The 17,993-nt window shown below is 38.2% G+C and overlaps 2 protein-coding genes across 2 annotated transcripts in view; both read right to left on the reverse strand.

The window, feature by feature from the left end:
- Positions 1-1,621: 1,621 nt before the first annotated feature.
- Positions 1,622-11,997, reverse strand: LOC116255272 (sister chromatid cohesion 1 protein 1). The gene is made up of 20 exons (XM_031631047.1): positions 11,945-11,997; positions 11,792-11,860; positions 11,651-11,709; positions 11,529-11,573; positions 11,404-11,423; positions 11,235-11,314; positions 10,486-10,549; positions 9,503-9,563; positions 8,310-8,388; positions 7,123-7,232; positions 6,265-6,353; positions 5,984-6,175; positions 4,453-4,615; positions 4,229-4,338; positions 3,957-4,026; positions 2,981-3,047; positions 2,553-2,725; positions 2,300-2,408; positions 1,800-1,912; positions 1,622-1,704 (listed from the first exon to the last, which is right to left on the reverse strand). The coding sequence occupies exons 1-20, from the start codon at positions 11,995-11,997 to the stop codon at positions 1,622-1,624; spliced, it is 1,809 nt and encodes a 602-aa protein (XP_031486907.1).
- Positions 11,998-13,783: 1,786 nt separating this feature from the next.
- The window catches only part of LOC116253942 (uncharacterized), a 4,979-nt gene continuing 769 nt past the window's right edge, over positions 13,784-17,993 (reverse strand). The window contains exons 2-5 of the mRNA XM_031628945.2: positions 16,803-16,857; positions 16,551-16,607; positions 15,887-15,964; positions 13,784-14,570 (exon numbers count right to left, since the gene is read on the reverse strand). Coding sequence (XP_031484805.1) covers positions 14,116-14,570; positions 15,887-15,964; positions 16,551-16,607; positions 16,803-16,857 — 645 coding nt within the window. The 3' untranslated portion in view covers positions 13,784-14,115. The remainder of the gene's footprint in view (positions 14,571-15,886; positions 15,965-16,550; positions 16,608-16,802; positions 16,858-17,993) is intronic.

The raw sequence follows: 17,993 nt of genomic DNA on the forward strand, positions 1-17,993 counted from the left end.
ACGAGTCGAGCTTGAGCTCACACTCGATTAACCGAGTTAGCTCGAGCTGAACATATGTGAGTTGAGTGGAGTTCGAGCTGGCTCAGCTGAGGCTCAACTAACTCATTGAACATTCCTAATTGGGGTTCAGTTTAGGGGCGAAACCAGGATTTTTTTCAGGAGTAGGTCAAACCATCCGCGGGTCGGGCCAAGAGGAGCGACGGTAGGGCCAAGAGAAAGAATGAGTCAGGCCAAACTAAAAAAATTTGATTTTCTTTTTTTTTCTTCTGGGCTCACCCGGGCCATGGCCCACGCGCCCGCTTTCTTACTTCGAGCTAATCTGGTTCAGAGTCGGGTTTGGCTCAAGATCTGTTTCTTAGAACTCGAGCACGGCTCCATGTAGCTTAACATCCATTCTTAACATGTTAATAGTCCTAAGTATCCCTACCATGAGTAGAGGCTTCTTGTTTTTAGTGACCAGTTTGCTATGCACTTAGCTGATCCAAACAAGATCTATTTGTATATCCCTAGTCCATAGAGAGCCCAATTCATTTACCACTTGGTTGAACGAAGTCATAAATATCGGGAGAGTTTCGATGGTCTGATTTTTTCGTAGCTGTACATATCTATACAAAATGGATTTTTTTCAAAAATATTATGCTGCGTGGCATTAAGTAATTTTTTACTATGTAAGAGTGAGCACTGGGCCGAGGACCTGTCGGGCTTTCGAACCCCAGACCGACCTGTGAAAGTGGCCTCGAGCTGGCCTGGGACCGACATGAAATCGGGCTGGGCCGAATTAAAAAATATCATTAATTATAAATATATATTTCATACATTTTTCTTTATATAAAGCACTCAAGTAGGCCGGGGGCCAACAAGTCGGCCTTGGATTAGCTAAAAACATAATTATAAGAAACCAGGTCCAAGTCCAGAACATCCAAGAAAAGTATAAAACCCGAGACTGCACTCAACCCTCTTGTGACCCTACAAGGTTAATGGTCAAATCTCAGTTGGATCTGGACCGAGGCCCGAGCTTTTGGCTGAACCCTATCTTGATCAACCAGCGTTGTTTGTTGTTAATAACTGGGCCAGATCGAATTACGTAGAATGGGCCAGATCCAAATTTACCAAAATAAGGTTTTCCATTTTTCTAATTTTACTGTAAAATTGTAGATATTATTTAGAATTCGAATTGGGCTCCATCCGCTATGAAATCTACTAGATCTTACTTATCTAGTAAATTTACATTCTTAAAGTCAGCTCAGTCAAATATCCTGAACTCGATGAACAAGTTCAGTACATGCGATCAGATCCGAGTCAAAATCTGACCTGTTGACATCTCTCGCACGGAGAATAAAAGAAGATGAACAAAAATGGAGAAAAAAAAGGAGAATAAGAGGCAAGAACTCAACTACTCGGGATAAAAGCAATTGAATATTGATTATCATTCTATGTGAGAATTAAAACAACTGAATGGTCAGTGAACTACGAGGCTTCTTTCCCAATCTTTTCTACTACCAGGGAAGGAGAAGCGCCAAAACTTAAGAAATTTTTGTGGGTTGAGGATAGAACTCCTCAACCATCTAAATTTTGAGATACTGTGTTTCATTATAAGCAAGTTGGTATTTTTTCTTGTACCTTACATGTTTGGTCCTCTTGAGATGAGGATGTCTCCGTATGGCTGCCCCTGATCTGCAACTATAAAGCCATTTGAAGCCATGACTGCAATATAATCACCATCATATATTGTATATCATTAAACAAGAAAGAGAGAGAGAGAGAGAGAGAGAGAGAGAGTCCTTGGAGTGCGTATATACCACAGGTTTGGTAGAACAGTTTGGCTGCATTTTTTCGATCCATTCCGTATGTCAAATTGTTGAGGGACTCGATCGGGTTGGCACCTGGGGTGTCAAAGTGCTCCTTCAACCGCCTAAATGCCCCACGATTTCAAATAATCAAGAGCACAATTTATAAGGCAAACTAAGATTAATGGCGAATAATTAAGCTGATGCCGATTTAAACTGGTTTTAGCATCAAAACAATTTTAAACAACTACTTTTTAATATTCAAAACCAGACTTTCATCAGTTGTTGATTATCAGACCAGGTTTTTTTTTAATGTTAAAACAAGATCGAAATATCCAACAACAGTTTAAAACATCTAACATACTTCAATATAAAAATAATAATCTGAAATATAAATAAACTAAAAAATTTGGTTTCTGAAATAGAATTATTCTTGCAAACTCTGAACCGCAGAAATATTTTGACCCACAAAATACATAAAATGAATGCTGAACGAGGGCGAGTGACATTACGATACAATTGTGTGAGTGACTCTGGATACGGAGAGGGCAGGCATTCCTGGTGCTTTCTTTGGCGTTTGGGTCGGCGCTGTCTCCTCCAGCAAGTGATCCACGTCCAAGTCTGCAAGAGAAGACCGGCAACATACATGGCATGATGATGAACATAGCTTTGATGGTGGTAGTATTTGTTGCTGTCTTATGATGATGATTCTCTTATGACATGGATGCAACAATACGATAGTCCCAAGGTTAAACAGTTTCCTACCCATGGTGCCATGCTCGGATACCCTCTTGAGACGGTAATCAGTCTGAAATCGGGCTTCTTCATCATAGTCTTCCATCACCTTCTCCAAACTGTTCATATGCCCACTTGCGGATGACTGTGCTTTTCTTTTCATGGTGTCTTTTCCAATGGATGATGAGTTCGACCCCCATGATCTAGACAAGAAAACTTCAATTAACCCCAAGCCATGCTAAAAAAAATTATGGACATCAGCAGCATGTTCACGCAACGAACCCCTTCTAACAATACATGTTTGGACATCAGAATAGCATGACCAAAATCCTGAACTTGAGTGGGCTTCAGGCTCTTAGCATCACTAAGTTCGTGCATTTATGTGCTTTCACTGCATGAACTTCCTCAAGCAGATGATCATGATGACCATGCTCACGACATGCGCAAACTTCGCATACCTTGTTTCTTTCTCCGTTTGACGTGATCCGGAAATGGAGTGTTTATCCGAGCCATTGTCCATGGTTCCTATCATCCAATAAAAAAGCAAATTAGATTTATTTGTCATTTTCCAAACTTCATTGTGTTCTTTTTTTTTTTTCAAGCCTCAACCTTTCAGTCTTGGAAGTATCTTTATCCAAATAATTAATCTAGGAAATCGACTTGGTTACTCAGCCAAGAGAAAAAATAACCCTTTTTTGTGCTTATAGGTTTCATCTTTACATGCAAACAAGACAGCGTCGTAAATCTAATACTAGAAACATGAGTAACACCAGTTCCGTTTTGACACTATTTTTTTCAATTTGTGCAAAGAAAAAAAGAAGAAGGGAAAAAAGTGCAAGAGAGTGAAATAAAATAAATAGGTAGGGTGAAAATCACTTAGAAGACTAAGTTGGTTAACTATCACACACATACGTACTTACATATATATTGTTTTTCATTTGATAAAAATTAATGTAAAGTCATCCCTTTTAATGTGAAATTTCTCATCTATTTAAAACAAAGTAAATTTTACACATGGCAATGACTAAAACACTTTATATATATATATATATATATATAGAATGACTTGAACCAATTTTATCTTGAAACTGCTTTTTTAACTTCCTTTTTTCTATTACTATAGTATTTACCTTTCTCTGTCCTCCGTTTTCTCTTCTTTAAATCCTCTATACAATCATAATCTCCTAGTATTGGTGAATCTTGATATATATATATATATATGAAAGCATTTGAGTTATTAGGCCAAGAAGCGGACTTTGTTCGGATTTATAAAGGTTTTCCACTTGCCATGCCTTATGTGTCAATTAACGAGACCAGACTGGGCCAGTTCCTAGCTTGGCTAAAAATAAATGGACATATATTTTTAAAAATTTTAAAGGGAAAATATTCATCTTTTAGCATGATTTAAAACAAAACGAACAGGAATGAGTATACCAGAATCCCACAGTGACATGCCATCAAATGGAAGAGGAGCCTCCGCGCGAAGTCTCTCCCTCTCGGAAACCTGAAGAACAGTTCCATTATCAGAATTACTTCAACACATTCATGATCAATATTTAGTTTTCCAATTTTCTCATTAAACCACACCAGAAAACTACTAATGAATCGGTGACCAATTAAAAGAAAAGAGTAAGGTTGTTATGGAACACTGTTTTGCATATAATTATCGGTTACCATAGTGAATTAGCATGGGAAAAATTGCTCACATCAGATCCTGGTTCTTGTTGTGAGATTCTTCTGTGTAAGGATTGAGATGATGATAGTGGACCGCGTCGAGGAGGCGGTGACGACGGCTGTGGTGGCAGCGAACTTTTTTCTGTCACAAAAAAGCAGTTAAGTGAATGCGATGGGACAAGACAAATAGAGGATAAAAGAGAAAAATAAACAGGTAGACAAATTGATGTTTCTTTCGTCACTTTAGAAAACAAACCGGAAACTTCTCTAGTTGGTAGCTGCAAACATTTTCTCCAGAGCGCTAAAAGCGGAGGCGGATACCAAATCTCTGAAGACGCACAATCCGGCTTGTACACAACACCCGTCATAGGTAATTCCATGAGCTTGCTGATTTTGATGAATGGTCGATAAATAGAGGACTGCAAAAGTGTCAAGAAATGCACTGCAAGGCATGAGCTCAATTTGTCTCTCCTTGTTAGCCATTCTTTCACATTTCAGATTCCCTTTTCAAGTTTTTATCCGTCACATCTCGTCAACCATGACAAATTCTTAGAAGTTGTAAACAGCGGAAATGGCTGTACAAAGTACCAAAGGTGGTCAAGCAGGCAATCTTGCCATTGCTTGAAGGATGACTTTGGACCTAAACAAAACGGATAGGAAAATAAATGTAGAAAAACACATGGTAATGCTTAATTTTTCAGAAAATCTTATTAAAAATAAGTACTCTTCAAAGTATATGAAGCAGTTGATATAAGTCACTATCTCAAATACCAGCGATATTTTCTAATAATACTCTCATAATGTTGAGATGGTATCACCAAAAAAAGTAATAAAAAGTTATTGCAATATTCTGAAAATATTGCAGAATGAAAAATATTATGATATTCTTGTGAGATATTCACAAACGTATTTAATTATTTTTGTTTCTTCTAACATTTTTTAACTAATTTGCATATACATAATTTTTTTTAATGCAAAATTCAAAATTTTACAGTTTTTTATTATTTAAAATTTTTGAAATTTTGAGACTTCCTTGAGAAAACCAAAGCACTTTTGATCACTACTTGAGAAAATAGTTGCCAACAAAAGCCTGAGAATGATATCTGTCACAATGATGTCAATATAGTTTTCCTACAGGCAAATAGGATCTTATGACAATCTAAACATAAGCAGCCCACACTATTCCATTTTATTTTTCTTTCTAGTTACAGATCAAGAAACACATAAGAAAGAAATTCATACTCAGTGATATGCATTAAGTGCCACTAATAACATAACAAGCTGCCAGTAGTAAAACAAATGCGAGAGAATCATGAGCACTATTATGTCCATTGTCAGTTCCTAGAATTTTGAGCATCAAAATCACATCCATCCAGAGTTTCATAACGAATAAGAAACAAACGATTCTCCCTATTTGTCAGGAGAAAGCACATCGAGACGTTGACAGTTTTCCCTGTTACGGTGTCAAAGGTGAGGATGTCTTTGTCCTACCCACCACGTCTTAATTTCTATTGTGTTACTTGGACGGCTGGATATATAGGTCTAAATTCCACCTCATAAAAGGGACAAACGGATTAAAAAAACTTGAAAAGGGGTTGAAAATGACTAATAAGTTGGGAATCATTACTGAAAGTCTGAAAAAGCTCATCATAAGTGTTTTGTAAAAGGAAGTGAACGAGAAGGAACGAAGAAATTTCCATCTGCAGGCGGCATGGCCTGACAGAGTTTTGAATAGATCTTGAAACTGAGACTCAACCAGGACCATACAGATCAGGAGGAGATCTTACCGTCTTCCTCTTCTTCTTGGAGTTGTCACTTCTTCTTGTGCACAGTATATCGGATGCATCCTGAAGCCAAGACTGGAACTGTTGGCCTGGAATGATGGTGATGTCATAATCGAATATAGTAGCTGCTCCCCTTGCTCTTTTCTTTGGCCTTCTAGGGATCTCCGTGTTGTTCATATGTACATTCTGATTTTCCTGTCATGATATGTAATACAGAGTCTCTTTAATTAATAACCTATTCCAAGGACGCTTCCCAAGCGAAAGCATCATATGTATATGCTTACCTTTTCACGTCTCTCCTCGTTCTTTTCTTGATATTCTTGTTCTTGATTCCTTGGTGCTTCTTCCTCTCGCAGCCGCTGAGAGCTGCCAACTACAGCGCAACATGACCCAGGCCAATGAGCTCCGATTTACGTACCTATACTTGTTGTGGAGAGAAAACTGCCAATGTTTTATAGGTGTGGTAGCATGGGCAATGTATTTTATTAATGGAATCAGAGAAAAACAAAACTCCCAGGATGAAGAGAGTCCATAAATCTTGATAGCCAACTCCGTTAAAAATGAGAAAAATGATATATCAAAAGCTCTCTGTTAAGAATTTTAGATACAAAAGGCCACTATAGTGAGCAATCACATGGGAACTAGGCCGAAATCTTGCAGAGGCCCATTTATAGTTCTGCATGCGCCAAGGGAGCGAGTTCAGATGGGCCGTGCTATTAATTAATTGCATAAACAACTAAACTGTAGCACTAACATTTTAAGTTTCCTGCTTCTAACTTCACGCCAAACATCTCGACCCCTAAGTGCTCTGCTCTATAGCGAGTTTGTAGGCTTCGCCATGATATTATATGAGAACCACTAGAGGGAAAACAAAAAAAGGATATTTTGTGCTGCAACTGTAGAAAATTTTTGGCAATGACATATTAGACCCAAGCAACCTTCAAGCCTTAGGCATGTGGTCTTAGAAGTTTAAAGTTCAGGGTCTCCTTAGAAATTTGTTTTTGATGTTATTTTTCTTGCAAATCCAGTTTTTTGGTTTATATCAACCTGCGTCGTACCTGAACCCTTGTGCTTTGAGTTCGAAGAAGAGTAATGTATTAACAAACGATTGGGTTCTACTGTGTCCCATGAGAAAGCTTTACCTTTTGGCTCTTCAGGAGTAGGGCGGAGAGTCGTCGGTAGATCTGGTGGAGTGAAATCTTGATCAACGGAATTAAAGATGGGAAAGCTTCCTTCGCCGAACACATCGATCCTGCAAAGCAAATCAATAAGACGCACACGTCATCACGCCCATATTCTATCCGGTTATCTAAAGTACTTGCATGAGCAGAAATGATCTCTTTAACATTGCATAGCATCAAGTCCCCCCAACAAGAGTTAGGAGGTCAGAGTACAAAATAGTTGTTAGGGCCTACAAAGGAGACACGATATACCCAGATTATAGGCCCCACGAGGAACTCTTGTACTTGCATGAGATCACCCGCAGATAAAGAATGAGGTAGACCCGCTTGTGGTATAAGTTTTTTCCAGAGTCCAAATAAGATATTCAAGTCTAGTAGGAAAAGGACGTGTCACTGATTTCATCTACATTCAAGTTAAAAGATTGTCCTTTAGCTTGAAACAAATTCTGGTCGATCATGAACGAATGAAATTTAAAGCGTGTTTATCCAAATTATATTCGTCCAAGGTTCACAAAGAAAAAGACGCATCCCTTTCTTTTTTAATTGACGAATTCACTTGGCGATATAAAATTTTGCAATTTTGAAACAAATTCATCCATTGGACCATGGATTTGTTCTACAATTCCATTAATACTTGTATGAAATTCCTTAGATACTTGTATGTCATTCTTATTACTTTGTCTATTCATTTTTAGGGCTACTAATGTCCTCCTCTTGAAATAAAAACAGTTATGTCAATAAATTTAGTCTCAAAACTACTTTGATCCATAAGTTAAAGGTAGAAATGTCTTGTGATCGATATTAGAAGGTAGGACCAAATTTGTCACTGGTCTGTCAATCAGAGATAAGAAGAAAAATCAGGATTTTATCAACGTAGCCTCTTGATCGACAAAAGATGAAAAAAACTCTTTTGAATCCTCTTCCCCGACTGGTCTTCCAGGTGGACAAGAAGATCTTCATTGACTCATTATGCTAAGTCACTTATTGCATTTCATGTCGCTTTGTAAAGCGCTATGCAAGGATTAAATGAATATCATATGTTTCCACTTCCAGGGTTTTGCTTTTTCTGCACACCGAATTCGATCCGTTTGGACGTTTCGTATGTTTGGCGAACCTTTAATTTGCAACTAGAATAACTATTGCATTACCTGTCGAAAGTATGGCACTGCTCGTCATCCTCTATGTACGAGGGGAAATCGTCGGGCAAGGTGATGTTGGTAGGGTCAGCTGCACAACATTGAACACCAACGGAGGTCATGTGACTCAGTAATCTTTAATTACAACGAAGATACCACTCAATAACCTTAGATACAAAAAAGATTATCACCGAAACGATTGTCGATTATGGAGTGTGAACTCTTACTGTATTTTCTAGAAAATGAGAAAATGATTTCTTTCAGCGATAAAGAAGATACCGATCTTTTCTAGATGTATGAGGCTTGCCCACTTAGTGAATTCACTTACTATGGCTACTTGTCTCTCTTCGAACATAGAACCCCTGATTAGTTATTACGCGAGAGGTATTTTCTCATATCTTCTCTTTATATCTTAGGTCTAATCCATCTAGGTTTTGCTTGGCTATGATAAAACCTAGGCTCTGCTTGGCTCGTCTATATATATTGGAGAGAGTGTGTGCATTTTATTACTATTGTTGGATTTAAGATAAACAATTATAAATTAAATAATAGCAAGAAACATAATTTTTCTTTTACAATTGATGAAAGTAAAGTTTTCTCCGACTCGATTCATTTAAAACTGAATTATATGTGTATAGGCAAGCTGTCAACGCTGTCTCATTTGTTACCGGGTTGAAAATGGGAATGTGGTCCAATTTGACTAAAACGGCATGGAAGGGCAAATTTTAGTTGTGCAATTTTATGCCATAAAGCAATATCTTAATAAAATAATATTTGGAAAATAAATCTCACTTGTAAGTCAGTACGGCTTGATACTGGTCGATACATATTAATATGCACGGTTTTCCCAAGATTCTGATACCTGACGGATATGATATGCAAATAACAACTAATCAAGCAGTGGCTGTAATCCCAGCCACGGCAGTGGGCGGGCGGGCGGGCTGAAGGAGGGAACTGCCATTTTAATCAAGGACAATTTTGTTCCTGTCCTGAGTCCTCTTCCTTTGGAAATACGTTCGTCATATTTCGAAGCACTCGTGGGCATCTCGGTCAGTAAATAAGAAATTGCTTTAACCCTACGTAAAGGTGAAACCAAATGACCACTTAACCTCCTTATGGAAGCGCCTAAACCAAAGAATGCGCCTTAATTGCTAGAAGGCAGGGAACTTTTGGTCATAAAGGAAGTGGTAAGGATCAGGAAAGACCTTGGTAGGGTTGAGTCCCGTCCCACCCTCCGGTCTCCGGCAGCTCCAAATCGTCCAATCTCTGCAAGGAAAATTACACGCAAGGGCAAAGTTCGTTAGGACGAGGGAAGGGAAGCAACTCCCACTTCAGGCCCTCGCAAGGCAAGGCACCTTCATTTTCAATAGAACTACATAAAGGCCACTCGAGGTGGTGAAATGTCCACCCATCTTCCCAACGCAGGCTCGAAGCAGCGGACAAAATAGATAAGAAAAAGGGACCCTTTTAGAGCTTACCTCTTGCATATAATTTGAGAAAATTCATTTTTTATAATTAGGACCTGAGAAAGAAGAGCCTGAAGCACAAATTTTAGTAACACAGGGTAAAAAAAATCTTTGCTAAAGCAATAAAAACGTAAGTTAGTGTGAAAAAGAATAATATTGAAAAAAATTGCAGCCAATGTTTTTTTTTTTCAACCTAATAGAATTTCAAGTTAGGCCCTTATTTGACAATTATGAAAAGTAAAACATTCATCAAATTACGAAAGCAAAAGCAAATAAGGAATGCTGCAAAATGAAATTTCTCTTTAGAAACAAGGCCCAAAATGCTAGTTCTATTCGAAATGTTGTCACATTTTCACGCTTTTCATACTACCATTTTAACCTTTTAGTTTTACGTGTTAGAAATGCGTGTAGCAGTAAGATCTTTTTATGTAAATTAACAACAGCTATTTGGATATTATATGGTATCTGATTCGTATGCGGATTTTGCTAGTATCATCCAGCAAGAAAATTTAAGTCCGATCCCTAATCGAATTAGAATTCATATTTGCGACGATTTCTTAGCGAGTCCAATGGACATGCAATCCTAGCACATCAAAACCTGAACCCCGCTTCAGGTACGAATAGGATTCATTTACACACCTATACCCGGGATTATCTCGTGATATCTGGATAAATGAGCGGAAAACCAGGAAAGAAAATCTGAGGGTCAACCGACAATGTACCATGGAGAAACGAAAATTCTCTTCCAATTCCTTTCCGTCGTTCTTCATGGTTACTGCTTCGTACCTGCAACAATTTACTTAACAATGCATCCTTAAATGTATATTTTTTATAAATTCATGTATGTAATGGTCATGCCCCAAGAGCTGGATTACTGATAGACGGCCTTGGCCCCTGGCCAATGTTGTAAAAACGTTCTGAACCGGCTTACTGAATTGGTGGCAAATCGAGTTTATTTATCATCCAATACAATGGTTTCACATGTATATTATTTATTTTAATTATTTATAAAAAGTTTATTAAATTATTTTATGTATTTTTATTTCTTAAAACATATATAACAAATCATTTTTGCCAATTCTATGACGCATTTAGCTAAATTCTTGAGTCAGCCTAACCAATTTAAATCAGTTTCGAAGTTTTACAACACTGTTTTCAAGATGCAGAAAGTGCGGTTTATATATATCATAACCGATTTTAGTTGAATCGCTGCCGAATTGTCAACCTGATCAATTCGGTTTAGTTTCTGATATTAAGAACACTGTTTCAAAATACCGAAAATATGATTAGGAATGAAAAGAGTATTAAATGAAACAGAGTCGATCTTGTCAGGTGATGTTTCACTAATTGATCATAATTAGCAAACTAAACCAAACATGTGAAAGTGGAATGAGATGAGATTAACTGAGTAACTAATGGAGATTAGGACAGATTAATAAATGAAGGATTAAGTTGGAAGGTGGAGACCGACTTCGCTTGGCTTTTTCCTTTAGGAAGGAGAGTAGGATCGATATTCTCAGTGGCAATCCTCCATGCCGCATTGATCTCGACCTGAAATACGTTACGATCAGAGTTAATCTGCTCCCTTATTGAAGTTAAACGGCCGTATTGAAAGAATCTCGCGACGTCCTTCTCCTCACCATGAATCGGTTCACGTCCTCTGCAGAAACAGAGACGAAGGTCAAGTAAGAGATACTCGCGAATTAATACGAACAAAAGTGAAAATGCTGATGATCGAGGAGGACGGCCGGCTGCGAGATCTTACCGTAGAGAAGCTTCACCTTCCGGTTGTATACGATCACCACTCCGCCTGATGATGACATGGAGAAGTTAGAGCAGGAACGGGTGAAAGTTTCGGATTCGGACGAGAAACCGAGAAGAGATTACCCATGAGGATTCCAGAGAGGCGGAGCGCGAGAGGGATGGCAGGATTCAGGATTTGCTCGCTAGTGATCATCAGATTCGAGGTCTAAGAGGCGATCGGAGAGAAAATCAGACGGGATTATTGAAGAGAGGCGGTCGGGTTACCAGATGTCGACGATGTTGATCTTGCTAAGTATTCTCCGGTTGAGCTTCGCCTGCATGGTTGCCGCCATCCTTCAACGGAAAACACAGAGAGAAATTCAGGATCGGCCGACTCCACACAAAAGAGAGAACCGACAGAAAGAAAGAAAGAGAGACCATATTTGGCCGAGAGGGGCCTTCCTCGAGAGCAATTGATGAGAGTAGAACATGGCGTCTCTTCTTCTACGATTGAACTCTGAAGTTCAGAGAGAGAGAGAGAGAGTCAGTTATGGAGGCGACCAGGGAGTGAGGTTCTGATATTCAGACCGCCGTGCGAAAAATGCGCGCAAAGCAGGGCGGGAACCAAATGACCAACTTCGCCTCTAACAACGCGCAGAAATTACTTTCATAGTAATAGAAATTACCAGAACCTGTCCACCTCCGAGCAGCTCTTAATTACGACACTTCCTTCCCCGTGGGTTGGATCGGAAAAGCACTTGGATCCAACACGAAACTGGATCTCATGCCTTTGGGGCTAACGCTTTTTAGATTTGTTTGATATGTTATTGTTTCATATATAGTTTATATATAACCGCGTAAGAGTAGAACCGCACACGAGCTGAGTCAAGCCCGAGCTTGGCTAGCTCAACGTCGACTCGGCTCAAAAACTCGAGTCAAGCTCCTTATAACAAGCTTGAGCTCGACTCGACTACACAAAATCGAGCTCCAACTCAACTTATTTAACTCATCTAAGTCGTGTAGCATTAACTCATGTAAGCATTAACTCTTTTAACTTATGTAAGTGTTAACTCATGTAACTCGTTTAAGTGTTAACTTATGTAACTTGTGAAAATTTGTTTTTATTTTAAAAGTTAAAAACCGGTGATTCAATGAACTGGTTTTGGAAATATTATATAGAATACCGCTTTACAAGTCAAGTCGAGTTCTTGAAACTCGTACTCGACCCATTGATCGTTTCGAGTATCTTTGCAAGCTCGAACTCTGCTCGTTTATAAATGAGTCGAGTTTTTTTCGAGAGAGTTCGAGTCGAGTCCAAGTTAGCTTGACTTGTTGCGCAGCCCTACCTGCGAGACCCGGGTCAATGCCCTAAGGCCAACTAAAATTTTTATAATTATATATTTAATGCACCATTGAACAAAAAAAAAATCTTAATCTCCCCACCTAATGGTAATGTAATGTTTTAAAAACATTAACTTTTCTCGTTTTACTTGAGTTTCACATGTGAAAATGGTTTGATGTAATCAGTTACGGGATCCAAATCAGATCCAATCAATTCCATGGCCTCCCCCTTTTCTTTTCCCTGCTCTAGGCATCGAGGCCTAGAGTGGAGACTGTGCCCCAAACGCCACAGATGCTGAGCACCCACGGGAATTGATCCAACGACACATAGTAACTCATCCGCATCAATCCTACCAACTAGAAGAATCGAATCCAAATCATGTATAGAATTTTCTTGATTACATGTAAGAAAACGACTTTTGATTTTGCAATTTAGTAAGTTGAGTCAAGCTTGGCTCAATGAGCTTATAACCCAAATTTCCACCTTCCTTATTCCTGAAATAAAACATATTTGACATCATTGCATCAAGACAGGTGATCCTGACTCATTTATCAATGACGAGTGTTTGATGAGGTTTAGCAATGTAAGCATTTTTCTCTAGAGTTCATTTGTTACCAACTGTGAGTAACCCAGGGAAAACGATGCAGAGCCAAGACAGAAGATCCGGTTCCAAAATTTTGGGGTTTTATTTACTTTTTTTTTTTTTTCAGAACTAGATCTATAGATACACCATTTAGTATTTGCAGAGGGCATCAAGCCTCATTTGTAATCAGTCATTAGTTGAATGAAAACCATGATTGTTTCCTTGCATTTCCCTTTTCCTTTACAGTTATTCTCCATTCTGCCTTGTTTGCTTTTTCTTTTTTTCTTTTTCTTTTTGAGACTCATATTATTTAGATCTTGATGCAGGGATTAGAGTGAAAACCTCTAATATCTGAATCAATTAGGAATGAGGCTGTTGAATCAACATATTCAGGTAAGCATAGAAGTATATACAACCAATTAAGCTGGTTGATTTTGGTTCGATCTTTGACCGACTAAGGTTTTCTCGAGCTGATTAATGAAACAAGTCAAACTCTCTCTCTCTCTCTCTTTCTCTCTCAGACACACACACAATGTTGTGGAGAGATCAGTGTTACTAAAACTATATTTGATTTCTCATGCCTTCAAACTGCAACACGTCTAATGGTATCTTGCTTTCATGATATGATCTGTAGTCTCCATTGCCAAGCCATATTAGAAAAGCAAGAGCAAGAAGAGAAACGAACTACCTTGCTATCTTCTCTGACTTTCGACCTTTTCTCAATCCTTCTCCTGTAATATCCAACTTTTTCCAGTCCTCCCCATCACCATCTTCGTCTTCTCCATCAACGTACGTTACCATTTCCAACTCATCCTCTTCATCCAAGTACTGCTCATCACCCTCAGCATCATCACCAAAATAGTCATCTTCCTCCTCCATGCCATTTGAATATACGGTGTGAAACTCTGGAGGTGGTGGGCAATCTTCGGTGATTGCTTCGTCTCTCTTCATCACAAGATGCCGGATGATCCTTTCATCTTTGTCCAACAAACTTTTGAACTCATCTATCCACTTTGCTTCCAACTCAAAATTCATTAGTATGTAGTTGGCATGAGTAGTTTTCTTTATCTTGTATGCGAGTTGCCGGAGGCCCCAGTTGTTCAGCCTCCAGATCTTGCCATTTTTCTCCTTTACAAAGTCTGCAAATCATAGATGAGAAAATAATTCAATTACCAAGTTAATCAAAACGTCCTAGAAATACCAATATTTGCAGTGAAGAAGGTGGGTTAGCTCAACTTTCAGACTAAACAAAAATCACATCACTGTTACTTTCAATGAAAAAAAAGAAAAGAAAAAAGATCTAGGGCCTAAATGGATCGCAAAGAATAGTCCAGCATAGAGCTGTTGGGAATCAAAGTAACACACTGACGGACTTATCAAACGGAACCCTCGTATGCCCTGTGGCACACGTAAGAATAATTTTGAAGAACAATATTTTGTACCGCAAAGCCCCTAATCGTCTTTCCTGGCATCCCCTTGAAACAGTTCCCATGCTCAGAAATAAAATGGTAGAAAATATGAGACTATTGATTTCATTCTCTACAGCATAAAATAACAGATGATTTCAATTTTCATCGAAGTAAATAGCATATGAAACTCCAGCTTAACAAATTCCAATCTCAAGTCTAAGCCTACCATCCAACTCAGCTGAGCTAAACTTGAACTAATAAGATTATTATCCAAATCAAGACTTCAAGAAATGGATAAAACTACTACTTAATATCATCAAAATTAAATTTCCCAGAGGCATGGGCTAAGTTTAACAAGTCCAAGTCTGCCAGATGTTCTCAACTCCAACAACGCCTTGACTCAATGAATCAATTTTCACATGACAAAACCCATTCAGAGTAAGGCAAGAAAATCCCAACCTTGATAGATTCCAAAATGGGACCAGAAAATTTCTATGGCTCAGTAAGTCTTACTGATTCAAATACCCAGATGGTCAGAGTCCCTCAGACAAATAGTAAAGCTTCAATGAAGAGTTTTGCTTCTTCAACAGTTGACATGTAAACGTGCATATACACATGCTGAGAGAGATAGGTATTGTGATATTTTGCATATTTTCCATTATTGAAGCATAGAAGGCACTTAATCTATTGGTTTACATGTAAAAGGTAGCTCAACATTATCTCTGCTTCTTTCACGTAAATGGATGTCATGTTGGCCTGTAAAAATGTGTCCTTGGTAAACTTACCAGTGGACCAATTCAGTCTAGCAAGACCTTGAATTTGTTTGACCTTTTGAATGTAAATACACATGAGTACCTTGCAAATTATCCACACAACATTTGTTTTTGGCCATTATAATAAGATGACAACTTTTTTAACTAATGAAATGCTTAAATATGTATAAAACAAATGAAAGCATGAGACAGGAACCCCAAGTTTCTCAAAAGGAACATGTCAAATGAAATCAATCCAATAACTAAGCAAATGGGTTATGCATATATGCCCACCTTGAAATTTTGAAACTACATCCTCAACCTCTTCTACTCGATCCTGATGGATTAAATATACCACTTCATAATGACGAACTGCACAAGGGTACAAAAGAAAGTTAACCACCAAAAAGGCACATAGACATCCATCATAGAACATCTGAAAATGGACAAGTTCCAATTCAGCCACGTTACAGTGATTTATTGGAGAAAGATAGCCATACATCCCATGTGCACCTTGAATAGTGCAATAGATTATCAATGTGCATGAATTTTAGAAAATAATCCAAGTGTTTGACCTATTTTTATGAATCAGGGTAGTCTTTATTAACAAAATATAATTCACCTATTAAACATGCTGATGAAAACAGATTGCAGGATAATCACCCAAAGGCCAATTTTGCAATAGGCAGAATTTTAGAAATCACCACTGGGGCAAGTGAGAGCTAATTTTTAATGAGAACAAGCATATGTATTACAAAAAAAAAGATAATAACTCCCATGTGCTAGAATTTATGTTTAAGAGTTCATCTGTTGCTCCATCAAAGGTGCTATGACTAGACACTGGAAAATTGAATAATGCTTCCAACTTGTTTAAAGGAAAATATCAAATTAGTGATGGACAAGTCCTTGCAAAACAAATTGACTTAGATGAAGATGAAAGCATCTAACAGTTACTTACTTCTCTCCTGGTTCAAGTGGCTCTCCATCTTAAGGTTCAGCCATTCATAAAGTTGCTCTGCAAGTGGAAAACACTGTTAGTGTCATAATGCCAAGGTCACAAATAAAAGGATAAAGCAATGAACTTTATAATACTTCCAGCAACATAAAGTAAGTATGCTAGAAGTTTCAAAGTCCTAAACTAAACCATAATAAAACTAAAGTGCTGCCAAGGATGCATACTCAAAGGAGAGAATATGAGAGAAATTTATACCTTCTTCTGCATCTGCAAACTCAGGAAGGACTCTACCATCCTCTTGTGTCTTCTTCTGCATAGAGCACAATTGAATGCTATATGTGAACTCTCAGTTTCAAGTAAGAAAGCAAAGGAATGGCAGGGAATTGGGGGGGGGGGGGGGGGGGGAATTCTTAGATATTTGAAATTGCAATACATTCATAAAAAAACTAATGTATTGTGCAGGAAAAAGTGCAGATGCAAAGAGATATGCAATGTGCAGAACAAGATGGAGATGGAACAGATGAAATAAAACATAACACAGCAGTGGGCCTTGTTCTTATTCATGTGATGAGAAGTCTGAAGCTATTTTATAGTAGCTAGCCTGCCGGACAATACTAACTACAACATGTGCATGGACCATCATCACAACCTCATTTTCCTGCTTCATAGTTGTTTTACCCAACTACTGAAGAGCAATGGTTATTCATTTTTGAAAATCAGGCATATATTTGACTGGCACGCTACAATATCCACAGATACCAGCATTTATGCTGGGTCCATCAAGTTCCCAATAACTCTCAGGAAGGATCTAGGCTGAACATAGAAAATCAGAAATCATGGCTTAGTCTTTTCTGAAATTGAATGAAGCTGTACAACCAAAAAAGAGGAAGGTCCATGACCAACATGTATTCCTCTCAAAAAGCATAGAACCCTAAATAGGAAGACACCGAGCTCTTCATCATTTGTTTTCAACATTACCGCGTCACCAGAAATTCACTTTTTCCTTTTTATGGTCAAAAAGAAAAATTCAGTCCTCCATTCTGGTAGGAACAGATGTAAAACCTTACGAGTCATCATCATCGTCAAGAGGTAAACCCGGGCTAGGGTTGCACAGGAAACGAAAACCCTGACCATGACAAACCATTGAATAATCATGGCCGACTGCACTGCGCCAACCACTTTCAACCATCCAGCAGTTCTCTTTCAAGGGAAGACATACTCTTCAACTGGCCTAAATTGTAAGATGAAGTACCTTTAGGCTCAAGCTTCTATTCCTTAAGTAGACCGATAAGTGATTACCAGAAAGAAGGAAAACAGTAGTTAGTAACAAAATAAAGAATAAAGGACTTCAGTAAATATCGTCTTTTTGCTAAGCTTTTGGAAGAGGTATCAAGTAGCCGGCCTTGGAAATTATCTTTTATTCAATTGCATACTTTGATCTGCCCA

This window comes from Nymphaea colorata, chromosome 5 (genome assembly GCF_008831285.2).
Source record: "Nymphaea colorata isolate Beijing-Zhang1983 chromosome 5, ASM883128v2, whole genome shotgun sequence".
In the NCBI taxonomy this organism is placed as follows: Eukaryota; Viridiplantae; Streptophyta; class Magnoliopsida; order Nymphaeales; family Nymphaeaceae; genus Nymphaea; species Nymphaea colorata.

Bases quoted from the DNA above. Each gene is read 5' to 3' on its own strand.
- LOC116255272 (XM_031631047.1), bottom strand. From the start codon at position 11,997: ATGTTCTACTCTCATCAATTGCTCTCGAGGAAGGCCCCTCTCGGCCAA. The intron at 11,710-11,791 runs GTAACCCGACCG...GATGATCACTAG, and splicing joins ATCAACATCGTCGACATCTG to CGAGCAAATCCTGAATCCTG. The intron at 3,048-3,956 runs GTATACTCATTC...ATTGGATGATAG, and splicing joins CATGTCACTGTGGGATTCTG to GAACCATGGACAATGGCTCG.